The sequence below is a fragment of the Oncorhynchus nerka genome, linkage group LG11, assembly GCF_034236695.1.
Source record: "Oncorhynchus nerka isolate Pitt River linkage group LG11, Oner_Uvic_2.0, whole genome shotgun sequence".
In the NCBI taxonomy this organism is placed as follows: domain Eukaryota; kingdom Metazoa; phylum Chordata; class Actinopteri; order Salmoniformes; family Salmonidae; genus Oncorhynchus; species Oncorhynchus nerka.
The window spans coordinates 57,235,472-57,260,532 of NC_088406.1; the positions used below are offsets into that span (position 1 = coordinate 57,235,472).

General features: G+C 44.9%; 1 protein-coding gene across 4 annotated transcripts in view; it reads left to right on the top strand.

Moving 5' to 3' along the window:
• The window catches only part of LOC115137201 (endothelin-converting enzyme 2-like), an 83,289-nt gene that overhangs the window by 53,593 nt on the left and 4,635 nt on the right, over positions 1-25,061 (top strand). For all 4 annotated transcript variants that reach the window (XM_029673353.2, XM_029673352.2, XM_029673354.2 and 1 more), the window contains 7 exons: positions 1,028-1,216; positions 14,625-14,767; positions 21,493-21,607; positions 21,989-22,099; positions 24,316-24,414; positions 24,650-24,727; positions 24,844-24,947. In XM_029673353.2, coding sequence (XP_029529213.1) covers positions 1,028-1,216; positions 14,625-14,767; positions 21,493-21,607; positions 21,989-22,099; positions 24,316-24,414; positions 24,650-24,727; positions 24,844-24,947 — 839 coding nt within the window. The remainder of the gene's footprint in view (positions 1-1,027; positions 1,217-14,624; positions 14,768-21,492; positions 21,608-21,988; positions 22,100-24,315; positions 24,415-24,649; positions 24,728-24,843; positions 24,948-25,061) is intronic.

The window sequence follows — 25,061 nt, forward strand, 5'->3', positions numbered from 1 at the left end:
ACATATATTAATGTCACAGGAGGCTGCTGAGGGGAGGACGGCTCATAATAACGTCTGGAATGGCAAAAATGGAATGGCATCAAACATGGAAACCATGTGTGTAATGTGTTGGTTAACATTCCAGCCATTACTATGAGCCTGTCCTCCCCAATCAAGGTGCCACCGGCCGCCTGTGATTACTGTAAAATACACACCTTTATTATTCCAAGCGTTGGGAATTTAGTTTGGCATTTCAAGCTTCACATCATTAAAACACAAAATATAATGTCGTACAGTCTGCAGAAGATGGCGGCTTCCTCTCCTGCTGTATCTGCACAGGCTTCCGTGGCGGGGGTATCTCGCATCATCCATTACCTGTTTATCTAAATGTTGACTTGCATATTGTTGTTCCATTCTACTTTCCCCTCCACATAGCCTGTCACAAATCGCTCTGAAATATACCAGGTATATTTTACCATAACTGGCTGAGAGAATACTAGGTCACTTTACAACGAACTAGAAAGACTGAAACCTTCCACAGAAATAAATCCAGCAGCAGGTATTTCATTTTGATAGCTCTCATTCTCTTGTGACTGTACCACACCAGTGTAGAGCCAACTTTGACTAACCAATGGTGTTTCACTAGGAAAAAACTCTGGGCCCTAGTTATAGTCACTGTAGTCAGAGTTTTTTCTGATCAGGTCAGGTGGTCAAGAAAAACTCCTGGCCCTACTCTAGTCTGCAGCATTACCCGGGGGTGGCCAACCCTCCTCTTGGAGACCAACTAGATGTGCAGTCTTTTGTTCCAGACCTACTATAGCACTTGTGATTCAGTTAATCAAGGTCCTAAGGCAGCAGCTGATTAGAATCAGGTGTGTTAACACTAATTAGAGCAGGGCTATAACAAAATCCAGGTGAAGGGTTTGCAATGGAAAACAAAAAAGGGCATTTATGATGGTACCTACCCTTTTTACTCTGTTTCTGACCGTTAACTTACATTTGGTGGTGACTGAACACGACCCTGAGCTTATCCTGTATCCATTCCCAGGTGTTGAAGGCGTATCTGGACTACATGGTGGAGCTGAGCCTGCTGTTGGGGGGGGATAAGAACTCCACACAAAGCCAGATGCAGCAGATCCTGGACTTTGAAACAGCGCTCGCCAACATCACAGTACCGCAGGACGAACGTCGAGATGAGGAGAAGATCTACCACAAGATCACCATCGCCGAGCTGCAGGTGTGTGTGCGTCTGTCGGGTGGGGGTTACAAAGAGAGAGCAAGTGGGCTTCCATATGTATGCAGTTGCTTGGACGTGAGTATGTGTTAACACTTCTATGAATGGTGGGTGGAGGAGTTAAGCGCAGAGAGCAGTAGTTCTGTACGTGGATCTTTTATTCCAATGACAGCGGCAAAACACAAGGGCGCATGAAACAACACGTCCAAATAAACAGGACTAAAACTGTCCGGAAAAATAGAGATCACAATAATCAACCAACACCATAAAACAGAGAACAAGCCTGCACAATAACCAGCGGGCCTAGTGCCCTTAAAAAACTAAACTCAAAACAGGTGTAACCAATTAGACCCAACTAACAGAAACAAAAGGAAAGGGAATCGATGGCAGCTAGTAGGCCGGCGACTACGACCGCCGAGCGCCGCCCGAACAGGAAGAGGCACCATCTTCGGCGGGATTCGTAACAGTACCCCCCCCCTCCCTGATGCCCGGCTCCCGCAGCGCGCCGACCCCGGCCTCGATGACGACCCGGAGGACGAGGCGCGGTGCGATCCGGGTGAAGGCGGTAGAAATCCCTCAAGAGGGAAGGATCTAAAATGTCCCTCCCCAGTACCCAGCACCTCTCCTCCGGACTGTACCCTTCCCAGTCCACGAGGTACTGCAGTCCCCTCACCCGGCGTCTCAAGTCCAGAATAGCTCGTACTGTGTACACCGGGGACCCTTCGATGTCCAGAGGGGGCGGAGGGACCTCCTGTACCTCACCTTCTTGTAGGGGACCAGCTATCACCGGCCTGAGGAGAGACACATGAAACGAGGGGTTAATGCGATAGTAAGAGGGAAGTTGCAATCTATAACACACCTCGTTTATCCTCCTCGGGACTTTAAATGGCCCCACACACTGCGGCCCCAGCTTCCGGCAGGGCAGGCGGAGGGGCAGGTTTCGGGTCGAGAGCCAGACCCTGTCCCCTGGTGCGAACACAGGGGCCTCACTGCGGTTGCGGTCAGCGCTCCTTTTCTGCCGTTCACTGGCCTGCCTGAGAGAATCCTGGACTGCCTGCCAGGTCTCTCTAGAGCGCTGTACCCACTCCTCCACCGCAGGAGCTTCGGTCTGACTCTGATGCCACGGAGCCAGGACCGGCTGGTAGCCCAGTACGCATTCGAATGGCGACATGTTCGTGGATGAGTGACGAAGTGAGTTCTGGGCCAACTCTGCCCACAGGATGTACCTCGCCCATTCTCCTGGCCGGTCCTGGCAATACGACCTCAGAAACCTACCCACTTCCTGGTTTACTCTCTCCACCTGCCCATTACTTTCGGGGTGATAACCAGAGGTAAGGCTGACCGAGACCCCCAGACGCTCCATAAACGCCCTCCAAACCCGGGACGTGATCTGGGGACCTCGATCAGATACGATGTCCTCTGGAACCCCGTAGTGCCGGAAGACGTGGGTAAATAGAGCCTCAGCAGTCTGTAGGGCCGCAGGGAGACCAGGCAATGGGAGGAGACGGCAGGACTTAGAGAACCGATCCACAACGACCAGAATGGTAGTGTTCCCCTGAGATGGGGGAAGATCAGTAAGAAAATCTACCGAGAGATGAGACCATGGCCGTTGTGGAACCGGGAGGGGTTGTAACTTCCCTCTAGGCAGATGCCTAGGAGCCTTACTCTGAGCGCATACCAAACAGGAAGAGACATAGAGCTTCACATCCTTAGCTAAGGTGGGCCACCAGTATTTCCCCCTAAGACCCCGCACTGTCCTATCAATCCCCGGATGACCCGAAGAAGGTAGTGTGTGAGCCCACCGAATCAATTTATCAGGGACACCAAGCAGCACGTACCTAAGACCGGTCGGACACTGTGAAGGCACAGGTTCAACCTCAACGCTCGCTCGATGTCAGCGTCCACCTCCCATACCACCGGGGCCACCAGCCGAGAGGCTGGAAGGATGGGAGTGGGATCGATGGACCGGTTCTCGGTGTCATAGAGACGGGACAGCGCGTCAGCCTTAGAGAGAGATCATAAATCTAAAGCGTGTAAAGAACATGGCCCACCTAGCCTGACGCGGATTCAGTCTCCTCGCTGCTCGAATATACTCCAAATTGCGGTGGTCAGTCCAGATGAGGAAAGGGTGTTTAGCCCCCTCTAGCCAGTGCCTCCACACCTTCAGGGCTTTTACCATAGCTAGTAACTCCCGGTCCCCCACATCATAGTTCCTCTCTGCCGGACCCAGCTTCTTGGAAAAGAAAGCGCAGGGGCGGAACTTCGGTGGCGTGCCCGAGCGCTGTGACAGCACGGCTCCAACCCCAGCCTCGGACGCATCCACCACCACTATGAATGCTAACGAAGGGTCCGGATGCGCCAATACGGGAGCTTCAGTAAACAGAGCCTTTAACTGGTTGAAGGCTCCATCGGCCTCGGCCGACCACCGTAGACGCACCGGCCCCCCCTTCAGCAGTGAGGTAATGGGCGCCGCCACTTGGCCAAAACCCCGGATAAACCTCCGGTAGTAATTGGCAAACCCTAAAAACCGCTGCACCTCCTTTACCGTGGTCGGAGTCGGCCAATTACGCACGGCGTTAACGCGGTCACACTCCATCACCACCCCCGAGGTGGAAATGCGATAACCCAGGAAGGAAACAGCTTGTTTGGAGAACACACATTTCTCAGTCAAGACGTATAGGTCATGCTCCAGCAGTCGACCAAGGACCTTGCGCACTAGGGAGACATGCGCGGCGCGTGTGGCAGAATCAATCAAGATGTCATCAATATAGACTACCACACCCTGCCCGTGCAAGTCCCTGAGAATCTCATCTACAAAGGATTGGAAGACGGCTGGAGCATTCTTCAACCCATACGGCATGACGAGGTACTCATAGTGGCCTGATGTGGTACTAAACGCTGTTTTCCACTCGTCTCCTCCCCGAATACGCACCAGATTATACGCGCTCCTGAGATCCAGTTTTGTGAAGAAATGCGCTCCGTGGAATGATTCCACCGCCGTAGCGATGAGAGGTAATGGATAACTAAATCCCACTGTGATCGAATTGAGAGCTCGATAATCAATGCACGGACGCAGTCGTCCCTCCTTTTTCCTCACAAAAAATAATGTACCCCTGTCTCAGAGCTTCCGTGACATATGTCTCCATAGCCAACATCTCCTGTGACAATGGGTACACGTGACTCCGGGGAAGTGCAGCATTCTCCTGGAGGTTTATCACACAATCCGGCCGTCGATGGGGTGGTAATTTGGTTGCCTTTTTCTTCCTAAAAGCGATAGCCAAATCGGCATATTCTGGGGGAATGCGCACCGATGGAAACTCCCATACACCTACCTGAACACTCGTCTGACCACCCCTGAAGAGCCCCCTGTCTCCAGGAAATGAGGGGATTGTGAATAGCCAGCCAGGGAACCCCCAACACCACTGGAAACCCAGGTGAATCAATAAGGTAGAAACTAATCTGCTCCCTATGATCCCCCTGCATTACCATGTTCAGAGGAATCGTGGCCTCCCTGACCAGCCCTGACCCTAACGGTCGGCTATCTAAGGAGTGCACGTGGAAAGGTGGGTCTATCTGCACCAACGGAATACCCAACTTACGGGCGAGTCCGCGATCCATAAAACTCCCAGCTGCGCCTGAATCGACTAGCTCCTTATGCTGGAGAGAGGGGGAAAACACAGGGAACAAAATAAAGAAAAACATGTGACCAACAGGGAGCTCTGGGTGAGTTTTGTGCCTACTCACCTGGGGTGGCTGAGAAGTGTTCTGCCTGCCAGCTCGACTCCCAGAGGGACTCCTCCAGCACCGGTCCGAAGTGTGTCCTCTCCGGCCACAGTAGGCGCAGGAGAAGCCTCCTCCTCCGGTCCCCCTAGAAGCAGCTCCTCCCAACTCCATCGGAGTTGGAGCGGGAGGGCTGGAAGGTGGAATTGACAGGACCCCTTCTGAACGCCCGCGGGCAGCTAGCAGGTTGTCCAGTCGAATCGACATGTCTATAAGTTCATCAAGGGAGAGTGTGGTGTCTCGACAAGCTAGCTCCCGGCGGACGTCCTCCCGGAGGCTGCATCGTTAATGGTCCATCAGGGCCCTGTCATTCCACCCCGCACCAGCAGCCAGGGTCCGGAACTCCAACGCGAAGTCCTGCGCACTCCTCATCTCCTGTCTGAGGTGGAACAGTTGCTCACCCGCCGCTTTGCCCTCTGGTGGGTGGTCGAACACCGCTCGAAAACGGCGGGTGAACTCCGGATAGTGGTCCCGAGCAGAGTCTGGGCTGTTCCAGACAGCGTTGGCCCAGTCCAGGGCCCTACCCGACAAACAGGAGACGAGGAGGCTCACACTCTCCTCACCCGAGGAAGTCGGACGCACGGTAGCCAGGTAGAGCTCGAGCTGGAGCAAAAATCCCTGGCACCCAGCCGCCGCTCCATCGTACTCCCTCGGGGGGGAGAGACGCAATGTGCTGGACCCAGATGACGATGTAGGTGGAGTGGGTGCCGTCGTCTGTGGGGGAGCTGGGGTAGACGTCGGTAGACCACTCCTCTCCCATCGCTCCATCCTCTCCATCATCTGGTCCATCGCTGAACCGATCCGATGGAGGACAGCTGTATGATGATGGACGCGCTCTTCCATAGTTGGGAGAGGGGTGGTCGCTGCTCCTGCTGACTCCATTCAGTGGTGCGGGCTTCTGTTAAGACTTCTATGAATGGTGGGTGGAGGAGTCAAGGGCAGAGAGCAGGTAGTTCCGTACGTGGATATTTTATTCCAATGACAGCGGTCCTAGCGCCCTTAAATAGCCTACAAACAAAACTAAACTCAAAACAGGTGTAACCAATTAGACCCAACTAACAGAAACAAAAGGAAAGGGAATTGATGGCAGCTAGTAGGCCGGCGACGACGACCGCCGAGCACCGCCCAAACAGGAAGAGGCACCATCTTCGGCGGGATTCGTGACAGTATGTATGAGAGAGAGAGAGGTACAAATGTGAGGTACATATGTGAGTCTTTAAAGCCTCTCAGAGTTAATTCTTATTCAATTACAGTCTGTTCCCACTTTTTCTCCTGCCTCCATTAGTGTCAAAACATGCATCAAATCAAATTAATTTATATAGCCCTTCGTACATCAGCTGATATCTCAAAGTGCTGTACAGAAACCCAGCCTAAAACCCCAAACAGCAAGCAATGCAGGTGTAGAAGCACAATGGCTAGGAAAAACTCCCTAGAAAGGCCAAAACCTAGGAAGAAACCTAGAGAAGAACCAGGCTATGTGGGGTGGCCAGTCCTCTTCTGGCTGTGCCGGGTGGAGATTATAACAGAACATGGCCAAGATGTTCAAATGTTCATAAATGACCAGCATGGTCGAATAATAATAAGGCAGAACAGTTGAAACTGGAGCAGCAGCACAGTCAGGTGGACTGGGGACAGCAAGGAGTCATCATGTCAGGTAGTCCTGGGGCACGGTCCTAGGGCTCAGGTCCTCCGAGAGAGAGAAAGAAAGAGAGAATTAGAGAGAGTATATGTGGGGTGGCCAGTCCTCTTCTGGCTGTGCCGGGTGGAGATTATAACAGAACATGGCCAAGATGTTCAAATGTTCATAAATGACCAGCATGGTCGAATAATAGTAAGACAGAACAGTTGAAACTGGAGCAGCAGCATGGCCAGGTGGACTGGGGACAGCAAGGAGTCATCATGTCAGGTAGTCCTGGGGCATGGTCCTAGGGCTCAGGTCAGTTGAAACTGGAACAGCAGCATGGCCAGGTGGACTGGGGACAGCAAGGAGTCATCATGTCAGGTAGTCCTGGGGCATGGTCCTAGGGCTCAGGTCCTCCGAGAGAGAGAAAGAAAGAGAGAAGGAGAGAATTAGAGAACGCACACTTAGATTCACACAGGACACCGAATAGGACAGGAGAAGTACTCCAGATATAACAAACTGACCCCAGCCCCCCGACACATGAACTACTGCAGCATAAATACTGGAGGCTGAGACAGGAGGGGTCAGGAGACACTGTGGCCCCATCCGAGGACACATGGCTTTTTCTCGCAGCCTCTCCCACACCAACTCACCACTACCATTTTGAAACCCTGAGCCTCTTCACACCTTTGTCTGTGTTTTATCCCTCCTAAGAGGACTATTCTAATCTGCATCTCCTGCAGTCCTCTTTTTTTGTTTTACGAATGTTCCCCTGGTTGCCAAGGTGACTGTTGCTAAGCCCTTCTATCTTCACGGTAGCAGCAGATCTCGCGAGCGAGATCGTGAAGGGAATGCAAATGGTTGGAGGATATCGAGAAGCCTTTTGTCAACAAACAGAGATGGTTCTCTGTTTCATAGGAATTGAATGTCAGCATTTGTAGGATGGGTTGAATCTGTGAAATGGGTATATTGTGTATACCACCGACCATCTGAATGTAATTGCTCTAGAAAATCAGTCTGTTAACCTTAAGCTTGCAAAAGCAGTCGTGTTGATGAGGCATGACTTTGAATGGTAATGCCATAGATCATTTGTTCTGTTTCTAGTGGTTCTAACACTAGATTATTACGCTACAACTCTAGGGTCATGTTCATTGGGCACCAAACAGAAGCAAATGGTTTGAAGCAGGGAAGGACTAGCTGTTATTGTCTGTTGCAAAATGTTTTCTGTGCTGAACATGACCCTGCTCCCAATGACCCCTTAAATGGTGAGTAAGCGATCGATGAGCAAAGCTTTTAATGATGACACGATGGGCACCTAACATTTTCTACTAAATCTCTGGAATACATAGGCATACCATAAAGGAATGGGAACTACTATGATCCTATCCTTACTAGTGTTGCACGTTACACCGACACGTCAGTACTTGAAAAACAGTTCAGTACTATAGAGTTTTCAAATATGTCTTACGTTTGAAAATCAACTAAATGCATAGAACTTATCAAATCAAATGTTATTTGTCACATACACATGGTTAGCAGATGTTAATGCAAGTGTAGCGAAATGCTTGTGCTTCTAGTTCCGACAATGCAGTATTAATCAACAAGTAATCTAACCTAACAATTCCACAACAACTACCTTATACACACAAGTGTAAAGGGATGAAGAATATGTACATAAAAATATATGAATGTGTGATGGTACAGAACGGCATAGGCAAGATGCAGTAGAAGGTATAGAGTACAGTGTATACATATGAGATGAGTAATGTGGGGTATGTATACATGATATTAAGTGGCATTATTTAAAGTGGCAAGTGATACATTTGTACATCAATTTTTCCATTCTTAAAGTGGCTGGAGTTGAGTCAGTATGTTGGCAGCAGCCACTCAAGAGGTGGCTGTTTAACAGTCTGATGGCCTTGAGATAGAAGCTGTTTTTCAGTCTCTCGGTCCCTGATTTGATGCACCTGTACTGACCTCATCTTCTGGATGATAGCGGGGTGAACAGGCAGTGGCTCGGTGGTTGTTGTCCTTGATGATCTTTATGGCCTTCCTGTGACAGTCAAAAATATAAAATTCCCAGTTTATGCTTATAAACCAACTTCTATAAGAGGTTTTAAAAATAGTTTTTCATTTGACTCAAAATTCCATGAAGTACAGTAAGACCTTGTTAGCAGAATAGATGGATACAGTTCAAATCATGATTATTATAATTCACCAATACATTTCTTGATTGTCCAAAAAATATTACTATCAGGTTGTAAATCACAGTAAATCACATCGTTTGCTGCCCCCACCCATTCTGGATGCACTGTTTCAATGTCTCAATATTTTGAACAAAACGGACGACTAAGGCTGGGATGCCAATACAATCAAACTAGCAAGGGCAATGATCACAAGTCAGTCATAGCGTGACTAATAGCGCACGTGTCAAACACAAGGCCCGCGGGCCGAATAGGGGAGACAAGCGAGTATAAATGAGTCAACCGATGAGTCATCTACTATATGAAATTACAGCCTGATGAGTTCACATAGGTGAATTCAACTTCAATTGCCCTGCTTTCAAATGCCTTACAAACATTCTATGAAAATTTAAAAATGACCATATCTAAGTGGTTGCTTGTCAGAAAATGTAAAGCAAAAAAGTGTCATTCTTCCAGGGGGTGTATATGAACAGATTTAAATAAGATTTTGCTGAAATGTTGCTAAAACAATGTCAGTTCCACTTTAAGTACCTTACTGTCATTGTTTTCAATTCAATTTTCAAAAGAAACACAACTTCTTAGCAAGAGCAATTTTTCAAGCAAGAATTTAGCTAGGACTGTCTGAGAGTGGTCTGAGTGGGGAAGGGTAAACTGAAAACTAGCTGGTATTGGCAGAAGTTTGGAACTCTTTAGAATTGGTCTATGTCACCAGGCATCCCACAACTCCATATTTTCAAACAGCTCTTACACTAAAAGAGCATTATCATCATTTTCAGGCTATTTTATTCCAACCTCATAGTGTGTAAATGTATATAAAACACAGGGAATTGTGTATATGCACATTTTGTCTGCATATAAGGCCTTTAAGAAAAGTGAGATTTAGAGAGTGAAAACAGAATTTAAAAAAAAGATCAGTCGTTCTCTCCACTTTCTTTTTTTGCCGTGGCACGAGTATTAGGGCTGTGGCGATCATGAACATTTTTCAGCTGGTAAATGACATAACTAAATAACTGCTGGTCTCATGGTTCTTGATCATAATTAACAAACACGTTTAGCATCTCCGGACTTCTACTCGTACCCTACACTGATGCAGACCTTTTGGAACATCTACATTTTAAAAAGTCTAATAAATCCCTTTTAATATAGCCTACACCATCACAATAAATCCATGATTTATTTTAGGCAGGTCTAAAGAATTATATGACGAAAATGTAGCCTATTTCAGAAGAACAGAATAGTATATTCTGAGTTGTCATAATGTTCAGAACCTGATTATCAATGTTTCAGGTAAGACCCAAATGCAAACTATGTCGCAGTAACTATGTTTATTACAGCAACAGAGGCAGGCAAATGACAGGTCAAGGCAGACAGGGGTTGATAATCCAGAGTAGTGGGGCAAACGTACAGGATGGCAGGCAGGCTCAGGACAGGCAGAAAAGGTCAAAACCAGGAACAATCAAGAGACAGGAACAGAGGGAAAAATGCTGGTTGGCTTGACAAAACAAAACAAACTGGCAATGGACAGCAACAGGTATAAAAACACAGGGGATAATAGGGAAGATGGGTGACACCTGGAGAGGGTGGAGACAATCACAAAGACAGGTGAAACAGATCAGGGTGTGACACTGATCTGGCTATGTCATATGCCTGCGGGCTCCACTAGTTAATTTAGCAGACAATAGTTTCTTATTCGTGTGGCATTATTTATAGTATAAAGAGTACAATTGAACATGGCTGAATAAAATGGAAAGGATATTTTCCCAAAACAATTTCCGAGGTAGTGCGCACATTCAGTGTGGTTAACCTCTTGCGACGAGCAATCCCGGATCCGGGATCGTAATCATAGCCTCAAACGAATTAGCATAACGCAGCGGACATAAATACCCCTAGTAACTTTTCCTATTCATGAAAATCGCAAATGAAATGAAATAAATATATTCAAACACAAGCTTAGCCTTTTGTTAACAACACTGTCATCTCAGATTTTCAAAATATGCGTTACAGCCAACGCTAGACAAGCATTTGTGTAAGTTTATCATGGCAGCAGGCAACATTTTCATGAAAACAAGAAAAGCAACCAAATTAAATAATTTACTGATACAAGAATTAAATTCCTCTATGTTTTAAATACCCAATTAAAATTAAACACTCTGTCAATTCATAAGGATTTGTAAGACCCTTATTCTATAATAATGGACAGAGCCCAGTCTTAAAGTCAATCAGCAGAGTTTATTCACGAGAGTACTTAACACGATACAGGTTACCACAGGTTATAAACTGAAAATGACGTCATTAGTTCCAAGTACCAACCCGTCTCTTCTCCCACCCTGGTACAAAGGCAGTATCTCAAGCCTTCCCACATCGTCTCCCTACCAATTTAATATAATTTATGGCTGAGCCAAGGTCTTCCGGTGTAGACAAGCATTCTAGCCAGTCTGAATATTTAGTTCATTAATTTCTACCAAGGAGCAGACCGTCATTGTTCTAATCCTTGATTATATTTACACACATTATATTCAGTACTAGGATTAAGAAAGAAAATTCATACATATACAGTAACATAATAGTATTCTGATTAGTACATCCTGATTGAAATAAAAATTCCCTTAACATTTACCTTTGAAGAACTTTGAATGCTTTTACTCAGGAGACTCCCAGTTAGATAGCAAATGTTCCTTTTTTCCAAAAATATTATTTTTGTAGGCGAAATAGCTCCCGTTTGTTCATCATGCTTGGCTGAGAAATCGACCGGAAAATGCCACCACTACAACGCCAAACTTTTTTCAAAATTAACTCCATAATATCGACAGAAACACGACAAACGTTGTCGGCACTTCCTGGTTGGATTTTTATCTGGGTTTCGCCTGTAACATCAGTTCTGTGGCACTCACAGACAATATCTTTGCAGTTTTGGAAACGTCAGAGTATTTTCTTTCCAAAGCTGTCAATTATATGCATAGTCGAGCATCTTTTCGTGACAAAATATCTTGTTTAAAACGGGAACGTTTTTCATCCAAAAATGTTAATTAGCGCCCCCTAATGCATAACAAAGTGATAACAGAGCCTCCTATATGGTACATTTAGAGTTATTTATGCAACTTGAGTTGTGATACAAACCGTAGGCTATATTTTATATCATATCTAATACATTCTAAGCCTGCATAATGCAACTCTAATGATGATTCGAAAAAAAGTTGCATGAAAGTCTCGGTTTCATGCCAGGTTGCACACAGTCTCTCATTCACAATTTGACAAGCGCATGATAACATTCTCACCCATCTAACTATAGAGCCTACTAATATACACTACATGACCAAAAGTATGTGGATACCTGCTTGTCAAACATCTCATTCCAAAATCATGTGCTGCTATAAAAGCCTCCACTCTTATGGGAAGGCTTTAAACTAGATGTTGGAACATTGCTGCAGGGACTTGCTTCCAGTCAGCCACAAAAGCATTAGCGAGTTGGGCACTGATGTTGGGCGATTAGACCTGGCTCGCAGTCGGTGTTCCAATTCATCCCAAAGGTGTTCGATGGGGTTGAGATCAGTGTCCTGTGCAGGCCAGTCAAGTTCTTCCACACCGATCACGACAAACTATTTATGTATATGGGCCTCTCTTTGTGTGTGGTGGCATTGTCATGCTGAAACAGGAAAGGGCCTTCCCCCAAACTGTTGCCACAAAGTTGGAAGCACAGAATCATCTAGAAAGTCATTGTATATTGTAGCGTTAAGATTTCCCTTCACTGGAACTTAGGGGCCCACCTCGAACCATGAAAAACAGCCCCAGACCATTATTCCTCCTCTACCAAACTTTACAGTTGGCACTATGCATTGAGAAGGTAGCATTCTCCTGGCATCCGCCAAACCCAGATTAGTCCGTTGGACTGCCAGATGGTATAACTATCACTCCATAGAACACGTTTTCATTGCTCCGTATTCCAATGGCGGCAAGCTTTACACCACTCCACCTGACGCTTGGCATTGCACATGGTGATCTTAGGCTAGGCATGCTTTTAAATGAGGAAAGTTGAGAAATAAATATAGCAGGCGTAGCCTATAGAAGCTGATGGGATCTTCTTTTTAATAAATGCCATCAAACTCTGTTTTATCACGCAATTGCATAGCCTATAGAAACGTTGTCACCATGGGTTTATAGGAACACATTTCATTCCATGCATCAACCAGCTATGAGAAGCTGGCTCTCGCTGCGCAACAGGTGATCCTATTCTACTCAAACTCTGCCAGGGCTCTCATGAAGTGTTTGATTTCATTTTCGATTCCATTTACATTGATGTCATAGGGATTTAAATGGACAATAGAGCGCTGAGTACCAGGCCACAAGCAACTGGCCGTTAGCAAGTTTGGTAGGCCACTAATGAACATCAGCAGCATCAGAGTGCAGTTTTGGAGATGTTTAGTTACGGTCACGTGGAATTTGACTGCGGTCATGACTCCTGACTGCCGGTGTGGTGTTAATATATTGGTCTCAAAGTCAAAATTCTGGTATTGTGACAACCCTAATCTTTAAACATGTTACAATGCATCGTAAGGATTGTTAGAAAAAAACAAGTAGTCCTACTGTATATACTGTACTAACTGTCGCAGTCTCTTTGGTTTGCAATAAAGACCAAACAATTAAACAGCCCAGAATTTTTTTTTATCCCATCATCTCTCTACCTCCCTGCTCTGTGCTCGGCTCTGGATTAAGGCAGTGGAATGAGTGTCTGGGACTGAGGGCTGATGGTTTTACTGTAATACCCCTACAGACCCTCCAGGATAGGGGTGGCTTTAGTTGAGTCTGAGATCTGGAATGCAAATATATGAGGGCTCCTCTTACTGTTTTGTCTCTCTCTCTCTGTATGATGAATAATTTGGTCCAGTTTGAAGCGATAGTTTACAAATCAAAGGTTGCGTTCAGATTCTCTACCCTTCTCCAGAAGTGTGCACTTGTTTACTCCCACTAATGCATTGGATTGGAGCAAGCATGGCTGAAGGAAATTTCCACCATATTCCTTACACCAGTCCATTCCTTTGAAATCTTTGACGGGGAGTGTATGAGTGCAAATTTCGGGAGAAGGGAATAGAATCGTAATGTAGCCTAAATCACACAAAAAAATTGTTTGTCAGACTGTTTCAAACGTGAAATACAGTCTAATGTTCTTGTGTGGTGTCACGTTCTGTCCATCGTTCGTATGTGTTTTCCTTGTTTTAGTATTGGTCAGGACATGAGCTGGGTGGGCATTCTATGTTGTGTGTCTGGTTTGTCTATTTCTATGTTTGGCCTGATATGGTTCTCAATCAGAGGCAGGTGTTAGTCATTGTCTCTGATTGGGAACCATATTTAGGTAGCCTGTTTTGTGTTGGGTTTTGTGGGTGATTGTTCCTGTCTCTGTGTTTGCACCAGATAGGACTGTTTAGGTTTTCACTTTTCTTGGTTTGTTTAGTCTGTTCATGTATAGTCGTCTTTATTAAAAACATGAATAACCACCACGCTGCATTTTGGTCCGCCTCTCTTTCACCAGAAGAAAACCATTACATGTGGGTGGTATAGTGGTTAGTCCACCATCTATATGGAGGGGATTCCCACTGCTTAAAAAACAAAAGTTGATCTGTCGTGTGGATTCACCATTATGTCTCATGAATCGGATAGATAGACACAATTTTGTATGTGAAAAGATTAAGTTATGTGGGACATGGACTCCTTTCAACATGAGGCAACTTGAGTTCTGAAATGTCTATAAACTTTGTTTTTGTGTTCAACTGTCTTTTTCACAAGGGTGACCTCTAACCTCTCTCGCCCTCAGCTGCTGGCTCCAGCGGTGGACTGGCTGGACTACCTGTCCTCGGCCCTGTCCCCTCTGGACCTGAACGATACAGAGCCAGTGGTGCTATATGCCAAGGAGTACTTGCAACAGGTGTCTGACCTGATCAACAAGACCGAGCGCAGGTGAGGACCTAGATGGAACTCAACCTGATCGTCCTTAGTCCCCGACAGCCAAAGATCAGGTCACATGGTCAGGAAATACTCCAGGCCCCACCCGTAATACATTATGTCATAGCTGAATGGGCTGCCATGCACCGTGTTAAGGGCCAGAGGTTTTTCCTGACTGCATAATCTGACAAGGGAAAATCAGTGGTTTCAAGTTTGTCTGATCATAGCGAAAAAGAAAATTGTTCTGCATTTCTCTGCTGTGTAAACACATTGCAAATAGGCTCATGATAACTCCTGATGAAGTTTTGCAAACAGGGTGCCTACCACATGGATGGGCATTCATAAAATTCAATTTGGGACGAAATGTTAGTCTACATCAAACAAACCAATCATATACATAGGTAAGGGAAGACCCCCATGAAATGGACAAAAATGAATGGCATCTTATTGCCATTGTATGAAACAAATACACAATTGCAAATACCACTCAATTGGACGGCAATTCATTCGAAGTTTATGGCAACTGGCATATGGCAAATGCCAAGTGTCGTACAGCAAAAATCCCAAAGATGGTGATCGCGCTCCACAGTAATTTTTCATATTGCAAATGGACATAAAGTCAAGACCCAAGTGTCAATTTCAAAATTGTAATATTTTTTAAATATCTTTTTAAAAATGTATCACCTTCTCAAAAGTCAGTGAACCATTGCCAAATGCCCAAATGCAATATATAAGTATTGAAAGTGCCAAATCAGGATGTTATGTCCATATGTGATCATAGGAAGACGGTTTCCGAATCCAAAAAACAGTGAACCATGTCCAAATGCCATAAGAAATGTCCAAATGCAATATATAAGTATTGAAAGTTCCAAATCAGGATGTTATGTCCATTTGCCATATGTGATCATAGGAAGTCGGCTTCCGAACCCAAAAGTCAGTGAACCAAGTCCAAATGGCATTTATACTGCCCAAATGATATATATATCACTATGTTAAGCCCTGAATCAACCTAGGTCTATTTGTCATGTATGATGACCGAAATGGATGGGCACGGGTGGGGGGTGCTCAGTACCCAGCCCTGGACCAAACTGACACCAAACCCACTTTGTCCAACCCGGTTAGAAGCCAACTATCACATATTTCAGGGCAGGCCCAAAATTCACAGCGCCTTCTGTTTAAACCATAATAAAAACATAAAACACGTAGTTATGTTCTAGGTGTGGGTCCAGTTCTGACATTATGTGTAGGCCTAGCTGAAGCGACCCCGAATGCTGAGTTTTGTCTCAATAGGTCATTCGGAGCCCGAACAGCGATCTTAATTAGTGCTGAAAATTAACTTTTTCCGGGCTTTGCTGTGGGGTCCCTGAAATAGATATCGGACAGAAACTTTAGGGCCCGTCTCTATGGGCCGATAAGGTTTCAATGCACCTAGACTTTTCTAAATGTCGTCATTTTCGCGCTGGTCAAAATGAATTGAAATTGCAAATGTACGAGGCTGTTTCTCGGCCTGAGAACGTCTAGAGCCACATAACTCACCATGCACGATCGACTTAAGCTCTAGAAGATGCATATAAAGTTTCAGAGCTCTAGGTCTGACGGTTCTTTGATAGTTTGAACGCAGGTAACTATTGCAGGCTCTGTGTCTTTAAGCCCCTCACTGTGTTACTCCCCATTGACTCTGTGTGTGTGTGTGTGTGTGTGTGTGTGTGTGATTTCAGAAAATCACAGAGATCACGTAGCGCTCCGAAACACACCTTGAACGGATTCGTCTGAACATGCCGCAACTGGATCTAACTTGAAAAATATATATATATTATTTGGCCATCATCAATTGTACGATTCTTGTAAATTACGATAGATAAATGGTGGGTTCTTTTTTCCCAGAAAAATGGCCTTAACTCAAAAAGCATTGAGGCCTCGATGCCATCTTGTAACTGGGCCCATTAGGCCAAACCTGTGCTCACCAAGTTTCTTCTTCGAAGTCTTTTCCGTTTAGGAAAAATGGACATGTCATTTTGGTGATGTTTTGTACATTTGCAATAAGCAGCCATTCGCCATCAGGTGTAATTTTCAGGAACAGTGGAAAAATGACAAATTTGAAAATTGTATAAAACGGAAACCAAATGTTCGAGAGACTTTATTTGATGACTTCCCGAAAGATCTGGCCATGGGGCACGGCCTGAGGCCGTCGGCATATTTTAAAATAATTCACGGAAGTCTAATAAGGGACAGTACATTTGCGATATGGAGATCGTCATTAATCATACAGCAAATTCGGTTTGCTTCCCTTGTGTAGGTGATGGGACAAGACTGTAACTACCAATTGGATACCACAAAATTGGGGAGAAAAATTTGTAAAAAATAAGTGGAAAATAAGTGGATATTATGATGTGCTGCTCGTTGACATAAACATTATCATTATATTGCTGTATGATCCTTGAGGAAAAAATGACTAGCAATTATGAAGCACTATGCTGCTGTACGTTGCTTAGGTCAGTTAGGATCACCACTTTATTTAAAAAATGTGCAATGTCAGAATAAAATCAAATCAAATGTATTTGTCACATACACATGGTTAGCAGATGTTAATGCGAGCGTAGCGAAATGCTTGTGCTTCTAGTTCCGACAATGCAGTAATAATCAACGAGTAATCTAACCTAACAATTCCAAAACTACTACCTTATACACACAAGTGTCAAAGGATAAATAATATGTACATAAAGATATATGAATGAGTGATGGTACAGCACGGCATAGGCAATATGGAGTAGATGTTATAGAGTACAGTATATACATATGAGATGAGTAATGAGGGTATATAAACATTATATTAAGTAGCATTGTTTAAAGTGGCTAGTGATCTATTTTTACATCAATTTCCATCAATATCCATTATTAAAGGGGCTGGAGTGGAGTCAGTGTGTTGGCAGCAGCCACTCAATGTTAGTGGTGGCTGTTTAACAGTCTGATGGTCTTGAGATAGAAGCTGTTTTTCAGTCTCTCGGTGCCTGCTTTGATGCACCTGTACTGACCTCGCCTTCTGGATGATAGCGGGTTGAACAGGCAGTGGCTCGGTGGTTGTTGTCCTTGATGATCTTTATGGCCTTCCTGTGACATCGGGTGGTGTAGGTGTCCTAGAGGGCAGGTAGTTTGCCCCCGGTGATGCGTTGTGCAGACCTCAATACCCTCTGGAGAGCCTTACGGTTTGTGGGCGGAGCAGTTGCCGTACCAGGCAGTGATACAGCCCGACAGGATGCTCTCGATTGTGCATCTGTAAAAGTTTGTGTGCTTTTGGTGACAAACCAAATTTCTTCAGCCTCCTGAGGTTGAAGAGGCGCTGCTGCGCCTTTTTCACAACGTTGTCTGTGTGGGTGGACCAATTCAGTTTGTCCGTGATGTGTACGCCGAGGAACTTAAACCTACTACTCTCCACTACTGTCCCGTCGATGTGGATAGGGGGGTGCTCCCTCTGCTGTTTCCTGAAGTCCACAATCATCTCCTTTGTTTTGTTGACGTTGAGTGTGAGGTTATTTTCCTGACACCACACTCCGAGGGCCCTCACCTCCTCCCTGTAGGCCGTCTCGTCATTGTTGGTAATCAAGCTTACCACTGTAGTGGCGTCCGCTAACTTGATGATTGAGTTGGAGGCGTGCATGGCCACAAGGTTGTGGGTGAACAGGGAGTACAGGAGAGGGCTCAGAACGCACCCTTGTGGGGCCCCAGTGTTGAGGATCAGCAGGGTGGCGATGTTGTTACCTTCCCTCACCACCTGGGGGCGGCCTGTCAGGAAGTACAGTACCAAGTTGCACAGGGCGGGGTCAAGACCCAGGGTCTCGAGCTTGGTGATGAGTTTGGAGGGTACTATGGTGTTAAATGCTGAGCTGTACTCGATAAACAGAATTCTCACATAGGTATTCCTCTTGTCCAGATGGGTTAGGGCAGTGTGTAGTGTGTTTGCGATTGCTTCGTCTGTGGACCTATTTGGGAGGTAAGCAAATTGGAGTGGGTCTAGGGTGTCAGGTTGGGTGAAGGTGATATGGTCCTTGACTAGTCTCTCAAAGCACTTGATGATGACGGAAGTGAATGCCACTGGGCGGTAGTCGTTTAGCTCCGTTATCTTAGTTTTCTTGGGAACAGGGACAATGGTGGCCCTCTTGAAGCATGTGGGAACAGCAGACTGGGATAAGGATTGATTGATTGAATATGTCCGTAAACACACCAGCCAGCTGGTCTGCGTGCGCATGCTCTGAGGACGTGGTTGGGGATGCCGTCTGGTCCTGCAGCCTAGTGAGGGTTAACACGTTTAAATGTTTTACTCACGTCAGCTGCAGTGAAGCAGAGTCCGCAGGTTTTGGTAGCGGGCCGTGTCAGTGGCACTGTATTGTCCTCAAAGCGGGCAAAAAGTTATTTAGTCTGTTTGGGAGCAAGACATCCTGGTCCGCGACGTGGCTGGTTTTCTTTTTGTAATCTGTGATTTACTGTAGACCCTGCCACATACCTCTTGTGTCTGAGCCGGTGAATTGCGACTCTACTTTGTCTCTATACTGACGCTTAGCTTGTTTGATTGCCTTACGGAGGGAATAGCTACACTGTTTGTATTCGGTCATGTTTCCGGTCACCTTGCCCTGGTTAAAAGCAGTGGTTTGCACTTTCAGTTTCACGCGAATGCTGCCATCAATCCACGGTTTCTGGTTTGGGAATGTTTTAATTGTTGCTATGGGTACAACATCATCAACCTGAGCGCCGGAGTTTCTTGTTTTATTTTCTGTCTGTAGGCTGGGAGCAACAAAATGGAGTCGTGGTCAGCTTTTCTGAAAGGAGGGTGGGGGAGGGCCTTATATGCTCCGCGGAAGTTAGAATCTAGGGTTTATCACATTCCCAGTGGGTCAGAAGTTTTCATCCACTCAATTAGTATTTGGTAGCATTGCCTTTAAATTGTTTAACTTGGGTCAAACGTTTTGGGTATTAGCAGGGTAGCCTAGTGGTTAGAGTGTTGGACTAATAACCGGAAGGTTGCAAGTTCAAACCTCCGAGTTGACAAGGTACAAATCTGTCGTTCTGCCCCTGAACAGGCAGTTAACTCACTGTTCCTAGGACGTCATTGAAAATAAGAATTTGTTCTCAACTGACTCGCCTAGTTAAATAAAGGTAAAATAAAATAAATAGCATTCCACAAGGTTTCCACAATAAGTTGGGTGAATTTTGGACCGTTCCTCCTGACAGAGCTGGTGTAACTGAGTCAGGTTTGGAAGGCCTCTTTGCTCGCACATGCTTTTCAGGTCTGCCCACAAATGTTCTATAGTGTTGAGGTCAGGGCTTTGTGATTGTCACTCCAATACCTTTACTTTGTTGTCCTTAAGCCATTTTGCCACTCCAATACCTTGACTTTGTTGTCCTTAAGCCATTTTGCCACAACTTTGGGAGTATGCTTGGGCTCATTGTCCATTTGGAAGACCCATTTGCGACCAAGCTTTCACTTCCTGACTGATGTCTTGAGATGTTGCTTCAATATATCCACATAATTTTCCTACATCATGATGCCATCTAATTTGTGAAGTGCACCTGTCCCTCCTGCAGCAAAGCACCCCCACAACATGATGCTGCCACCCCCCATGCGTCACGGTTGGGATGGTGTTCTTCGTCTTGCAATCCTACCCCCCTTTCCTCCAATCATAACGAAGGGCATTATGGACAAACAGTTATATTTTTGTTTCATCAGATCAGAGGACATTTCTCCAAAAAGTATGATCTTTTTCCCCATGCGTAGTCTGGCTTTTTTTATGGTGGTTTTGGAGCAGTGGCTTCTTCCTTGATGAACGGTCTTTCAGATTATGTCGATATAGGACTTGTTTTACTATGGATATCGATACTTTTGTACCTGTTTCCTCCAGCAACTTCACAGGGTCCTTTCCTGTTGTTCTTGGATTGATTTGCACTTTTCACACCAAAGTACGTTCATCTCTTTGAGACAGAATGCGTCTCCTTCCTGAGTGGTATGATAGCTGCGTGGTCCCATGGTGTTTATACTTGCGTACTATTGTTTGTACAGATGAACGTGGTACCTTCAGGCGTTTGGAAATTGCTCCCAAGGATGAACCAGACTTGTGGAGGTCTACTATTTTTTTTCTAAGGTCATGGCTGATTTCTTTTGATTTTTCATGATGTCAAGCAAAGAGGCACTGTGTTTGAAGGTCGGCCTTGAAATACATCCACAGGTACACCTCCAATTGACTCAAATTATGTCAGTTAGCCAATCAGAAGCTTCTAAATCCATGACATAATTGTCTGGAATTGTCCAAGCTGTTTAAAGGCACAGTCAACTTAGTGTATGTAAACATCTGACCCATTGGAATTGTGATACAGTGAAATAATCTGTCTGTGAACAATTGTTGGAAAAATTGATGTCCTAACCAACTTGCCAAAACTGTAGTTTGTTAACAAGAAATGTGTGGAGTGGATGAAAAACAAGTTTTAATGACTCCAACCTAAGTGTATGTAAACTTCTGACTTCAACTGTATATTTCTGTATAATGCATTTTGCATATGGTCTTCATAAAATGTTACCAAAATTCCTTATACAATCGATATCTGACCTGACCATAATCTCTAAACATCATAATGACGTCCCTGCATCCAGTTCTGCCCATGATGAAACCCCAATCATTGACTGTCGTTGTTGTTTCTTTGCTTGTCCTCGTCATCCTTGTCATCCTCATTTCCTCTTCCTCCCCGTCTCTCAGCCTGCTCAACAACTACATGATCTGGAACCTGGTGCAGAAGGGTGTGTCCAGTCTGGACCAGCGCTTTGAGAACGCCCAGGACAAGCTGCTAGAGAGCCTGTATGGAACCAAGAAGGTGTGTTTTTAGGCTGGGCTCTAAACAGCAACCTATTCCCTGTGTAGTGCACTACTTTTGACTAGGGCCCTCTGGTTAAAATTAGTACACTGGGGAATATGGTGTCATTTGGGCCACGATTTCAGGAAATACCTTGTTCGGGCTGGTTTCCCAGACACAGATTAAGGCTAGAAAATATATATATTTCAATGGAGATTCTCTGTTGCGCATGCTTTTTAGTCCAGGACTAGGCTTAATCTGAGTCTGGTGATTTTTATGTGAGGGCTCATAACAAGCCATGTGTGCTACCTCAGCACACTTACAGTACACACACTTTTCACAACCAAAAATATAAACAGCTGGTGAGACTTATCTCGGTTGTGTGTGTGTGTGTTCGCTCAGTCCTGCACACCTCGATGGCAGACCTGCATTGGGAACACAGATGACACGCTCGGCTTTGCCCTGGGTGCACTCTTTGTCAAAGCAACGTTTGATAAACACAGCAAAGAGATTGTGAGTATGATTGATGCACAACTGCATTTACCCTAGTGGTTACCATGTGTAGGCCTAATGAAAGGTCATCATAAGAGGATCCTATTTGCTAAGATATTATTGTAATTTTCATTAAAAAGATATTTTAAATGCTTATATGTTTATGAATACCTACAATGTATTCAGGAAGTATTCAAACCCCTAGACTTTTCCCCCCATTTTGTTACATTAGAGCCTTATTCGAAAATGGATTAAATAAAAAAAAATCCCTCATCAATCTACACACAATACCCCATAATTACAAAGAGAAAACAGGTTTTTAGAAATGTTTGCAAAAAAAAACAGGTACCTTATCAATAAGATTAATAAGTGATCAATAAGTATTCCCGACCCTTTGCTATGAGACTTGAAATTGAGCTCAGGTGCATCCTGTTTCCATTAATCATCCTTGAGATGTTTATACAACTTGATTGAAGTCCACCTGTGGTAAATGCAATTTATTTGACATGATTTGGATAGGCACATAGGTCCCACAGTTGACAGTGCATATCAGAGCAAAATAATGTCAAAAATTGTCTGTAGAGCTCCGAAAAAGGATTATGTCAAGGCACAGATCTGGGGAAGGGTACCAAAAAATGTCTGCAGCATTGAAGGTCCCCAAGAACACAGTGGCTTCCATCATTCTTAAATTGAAGAAGTTTGGAACCACCAAGTCTCAAGTCACTCCTCAATAAAAGGCACATGACAGCTTGCTTACAGTTTGCTGCCAAAAGGCACCTAAACGACTCTCAAACCATGAGAAACGAGATTCTCTGACCTGATGAAACCAAGATTGAACTCTTTGTCCTGAATGCCAAGCGTCACGTCTGGATGAAACCTGGCACCATCCCTACGGTGAAGCATGGTGGTGGCAGCATCATGCTGTGGGGATGTTTTTCAGTTGCAGGGACAGGGAGTCTAGTCAGGATCGAGGTAAAGATTAACTGCACAAAGTACAGAGAAATCCTTGACGAAAACCTGCTCCAGAGCACTCCGGACCTCAGACTGGTGTGAAGGTTCACCTTCCAACAGGACAACGACCCTAAGCACACAGCCAAGACAATGCAGGAGTTGCTTCGGGACAAGTGCAGCTACACTCCCCATCCAACTTGACAGAGCTTGAGAGGATCTACAGAGAAGAATGGGAGAAACTCCCAAAAACAGGTGTGCCAAGCTTGTAACGTCATACTCAAGGCTGTAAAAGGTGCTTCAGCAAAGTACTGAGTAAAGGTTCGGAACACTTATGGAAATTTCATTTTTCCGTTTTTTTTTTAAATACATTTGCAAAAATGTATAAAAACCTGTTTTTGTTTTGACATCAAAGGGTATTGTGTTTAGATTGAGGATTGTTTAAAAAAAATCAATTTTATGTAACAAAATGTGGAGAAAGTCAAGGGTTCTGAATGCTTTCCGAATGCACTGTATAAATTATCTGTATAATGATATAAATGCTTATGAATTGTAAAGCTTATAATGTTATTTATTTTTCAATTATTATAAATGATTGAAATTAATGAAATACTCATTTAGTGATAGTTCCCTGTCCTGCAGATGGGAGAGACAAATATAGAGAAAGTAGAGACTGGGTAAAGGAGACAAAAAATGTAACATTAAATGGTAGAGTAAGGACCAACGTCGGAGATGAGAAACAGGTACGGGGAGTCAACATTTTAATAAGGAACAGACATGAAACAAGACAGGCACAGCGTTAGCACACTGGCAAACGTCAACGACATTCGACAATCAATGCAGCAAGCGGGGAGCAGAGATGGGGAACTGACAAATATAGGCGAGGTAATAAACAGGTGATTGAGTTCAATAATACACTGATGCGCGTGACAGCGAAAAGCAGGTGTGCGTACTGATGGTGTCAGTAGTGCGTAATGCTGGGGAGCCTGGCGCACCGGGGGGCTGGCGTGACAGGTAGATTGTTATTGGGTAGAGAAGAGAGCAAATAGAAGAGAGAGATGTGGAAGGGGAGAGAGAGGAGGCACAGAGGGAGGACTAGCACTTTATACAGGTTGGAAATAGGTCACACAAGTTTTCTTGTTTTTTCATCATAATTCAGGAGAGATGGGCCGGTTCAGATTGCCTCGGGTATTTAGTCCATGTCTGAGTGTAATTGCAAAAGAAGGATCTACATCTTTCCCTCTTTCTTCCATCTTACATTTAATTTCTGTCTCTCACCCCACTATCAGGCAGAGGGTATGATCAATGAGATCCGTACTGCCTTCAAATATGCTCTTGATCACCTCAAGTGGATGGACAAACAAACGCGTCAGGCAGCCAAGGACAAGGTCAGATATGTTGTCACCTACTGGACAGGCTATGTATGGGTGCCAGAGGGTATCTCTATGTGTGTTTGTGCGTGTGTTTGCGTCCCTGCGCATGTGTAATAGACAGAGGGGAGAGGGAGTAATATGGGTTTACAGGTTACAATACAGTAGTTAGTCCTCTTTGTCCAGACCTCCAAATAATGGAACCAGGAAGTTTCTTGATCTGTCTTATCCTTGTTTCACTCTTGGTTTTCAGGCGGACGCCATCTATGACATGATTGGATTTCCTGACTTCATCCTGGACCCCAAAGAACTGGATGATGTTTATGATGGGGTGAGTTAGTGCCTTTTGTTGAGTTGTCATGATTGAACCACACATTGAACCCTGTGATTTTTTTATGTTTCTGATCAGTGAGTAATTCTCTATTGCCCCTGCCTCTCTCTCCACAGTATGATGTCTCAGAAGACAACTTCTTCCAGAACGCACTCAACTTCTACAACTTCTCCGCCAGGGTGATGGCCGATCAGCTCCGCAAGCCGCCCAACAGAGACCAGTGAGTCTTCATCAGCTACACCCATCATTATCAACATCACCATCATCATTCGATTGGAATTTGTACTCTATTCCCTAAGTGCACAAATTTGACTGTTCAAACACTACATTAATT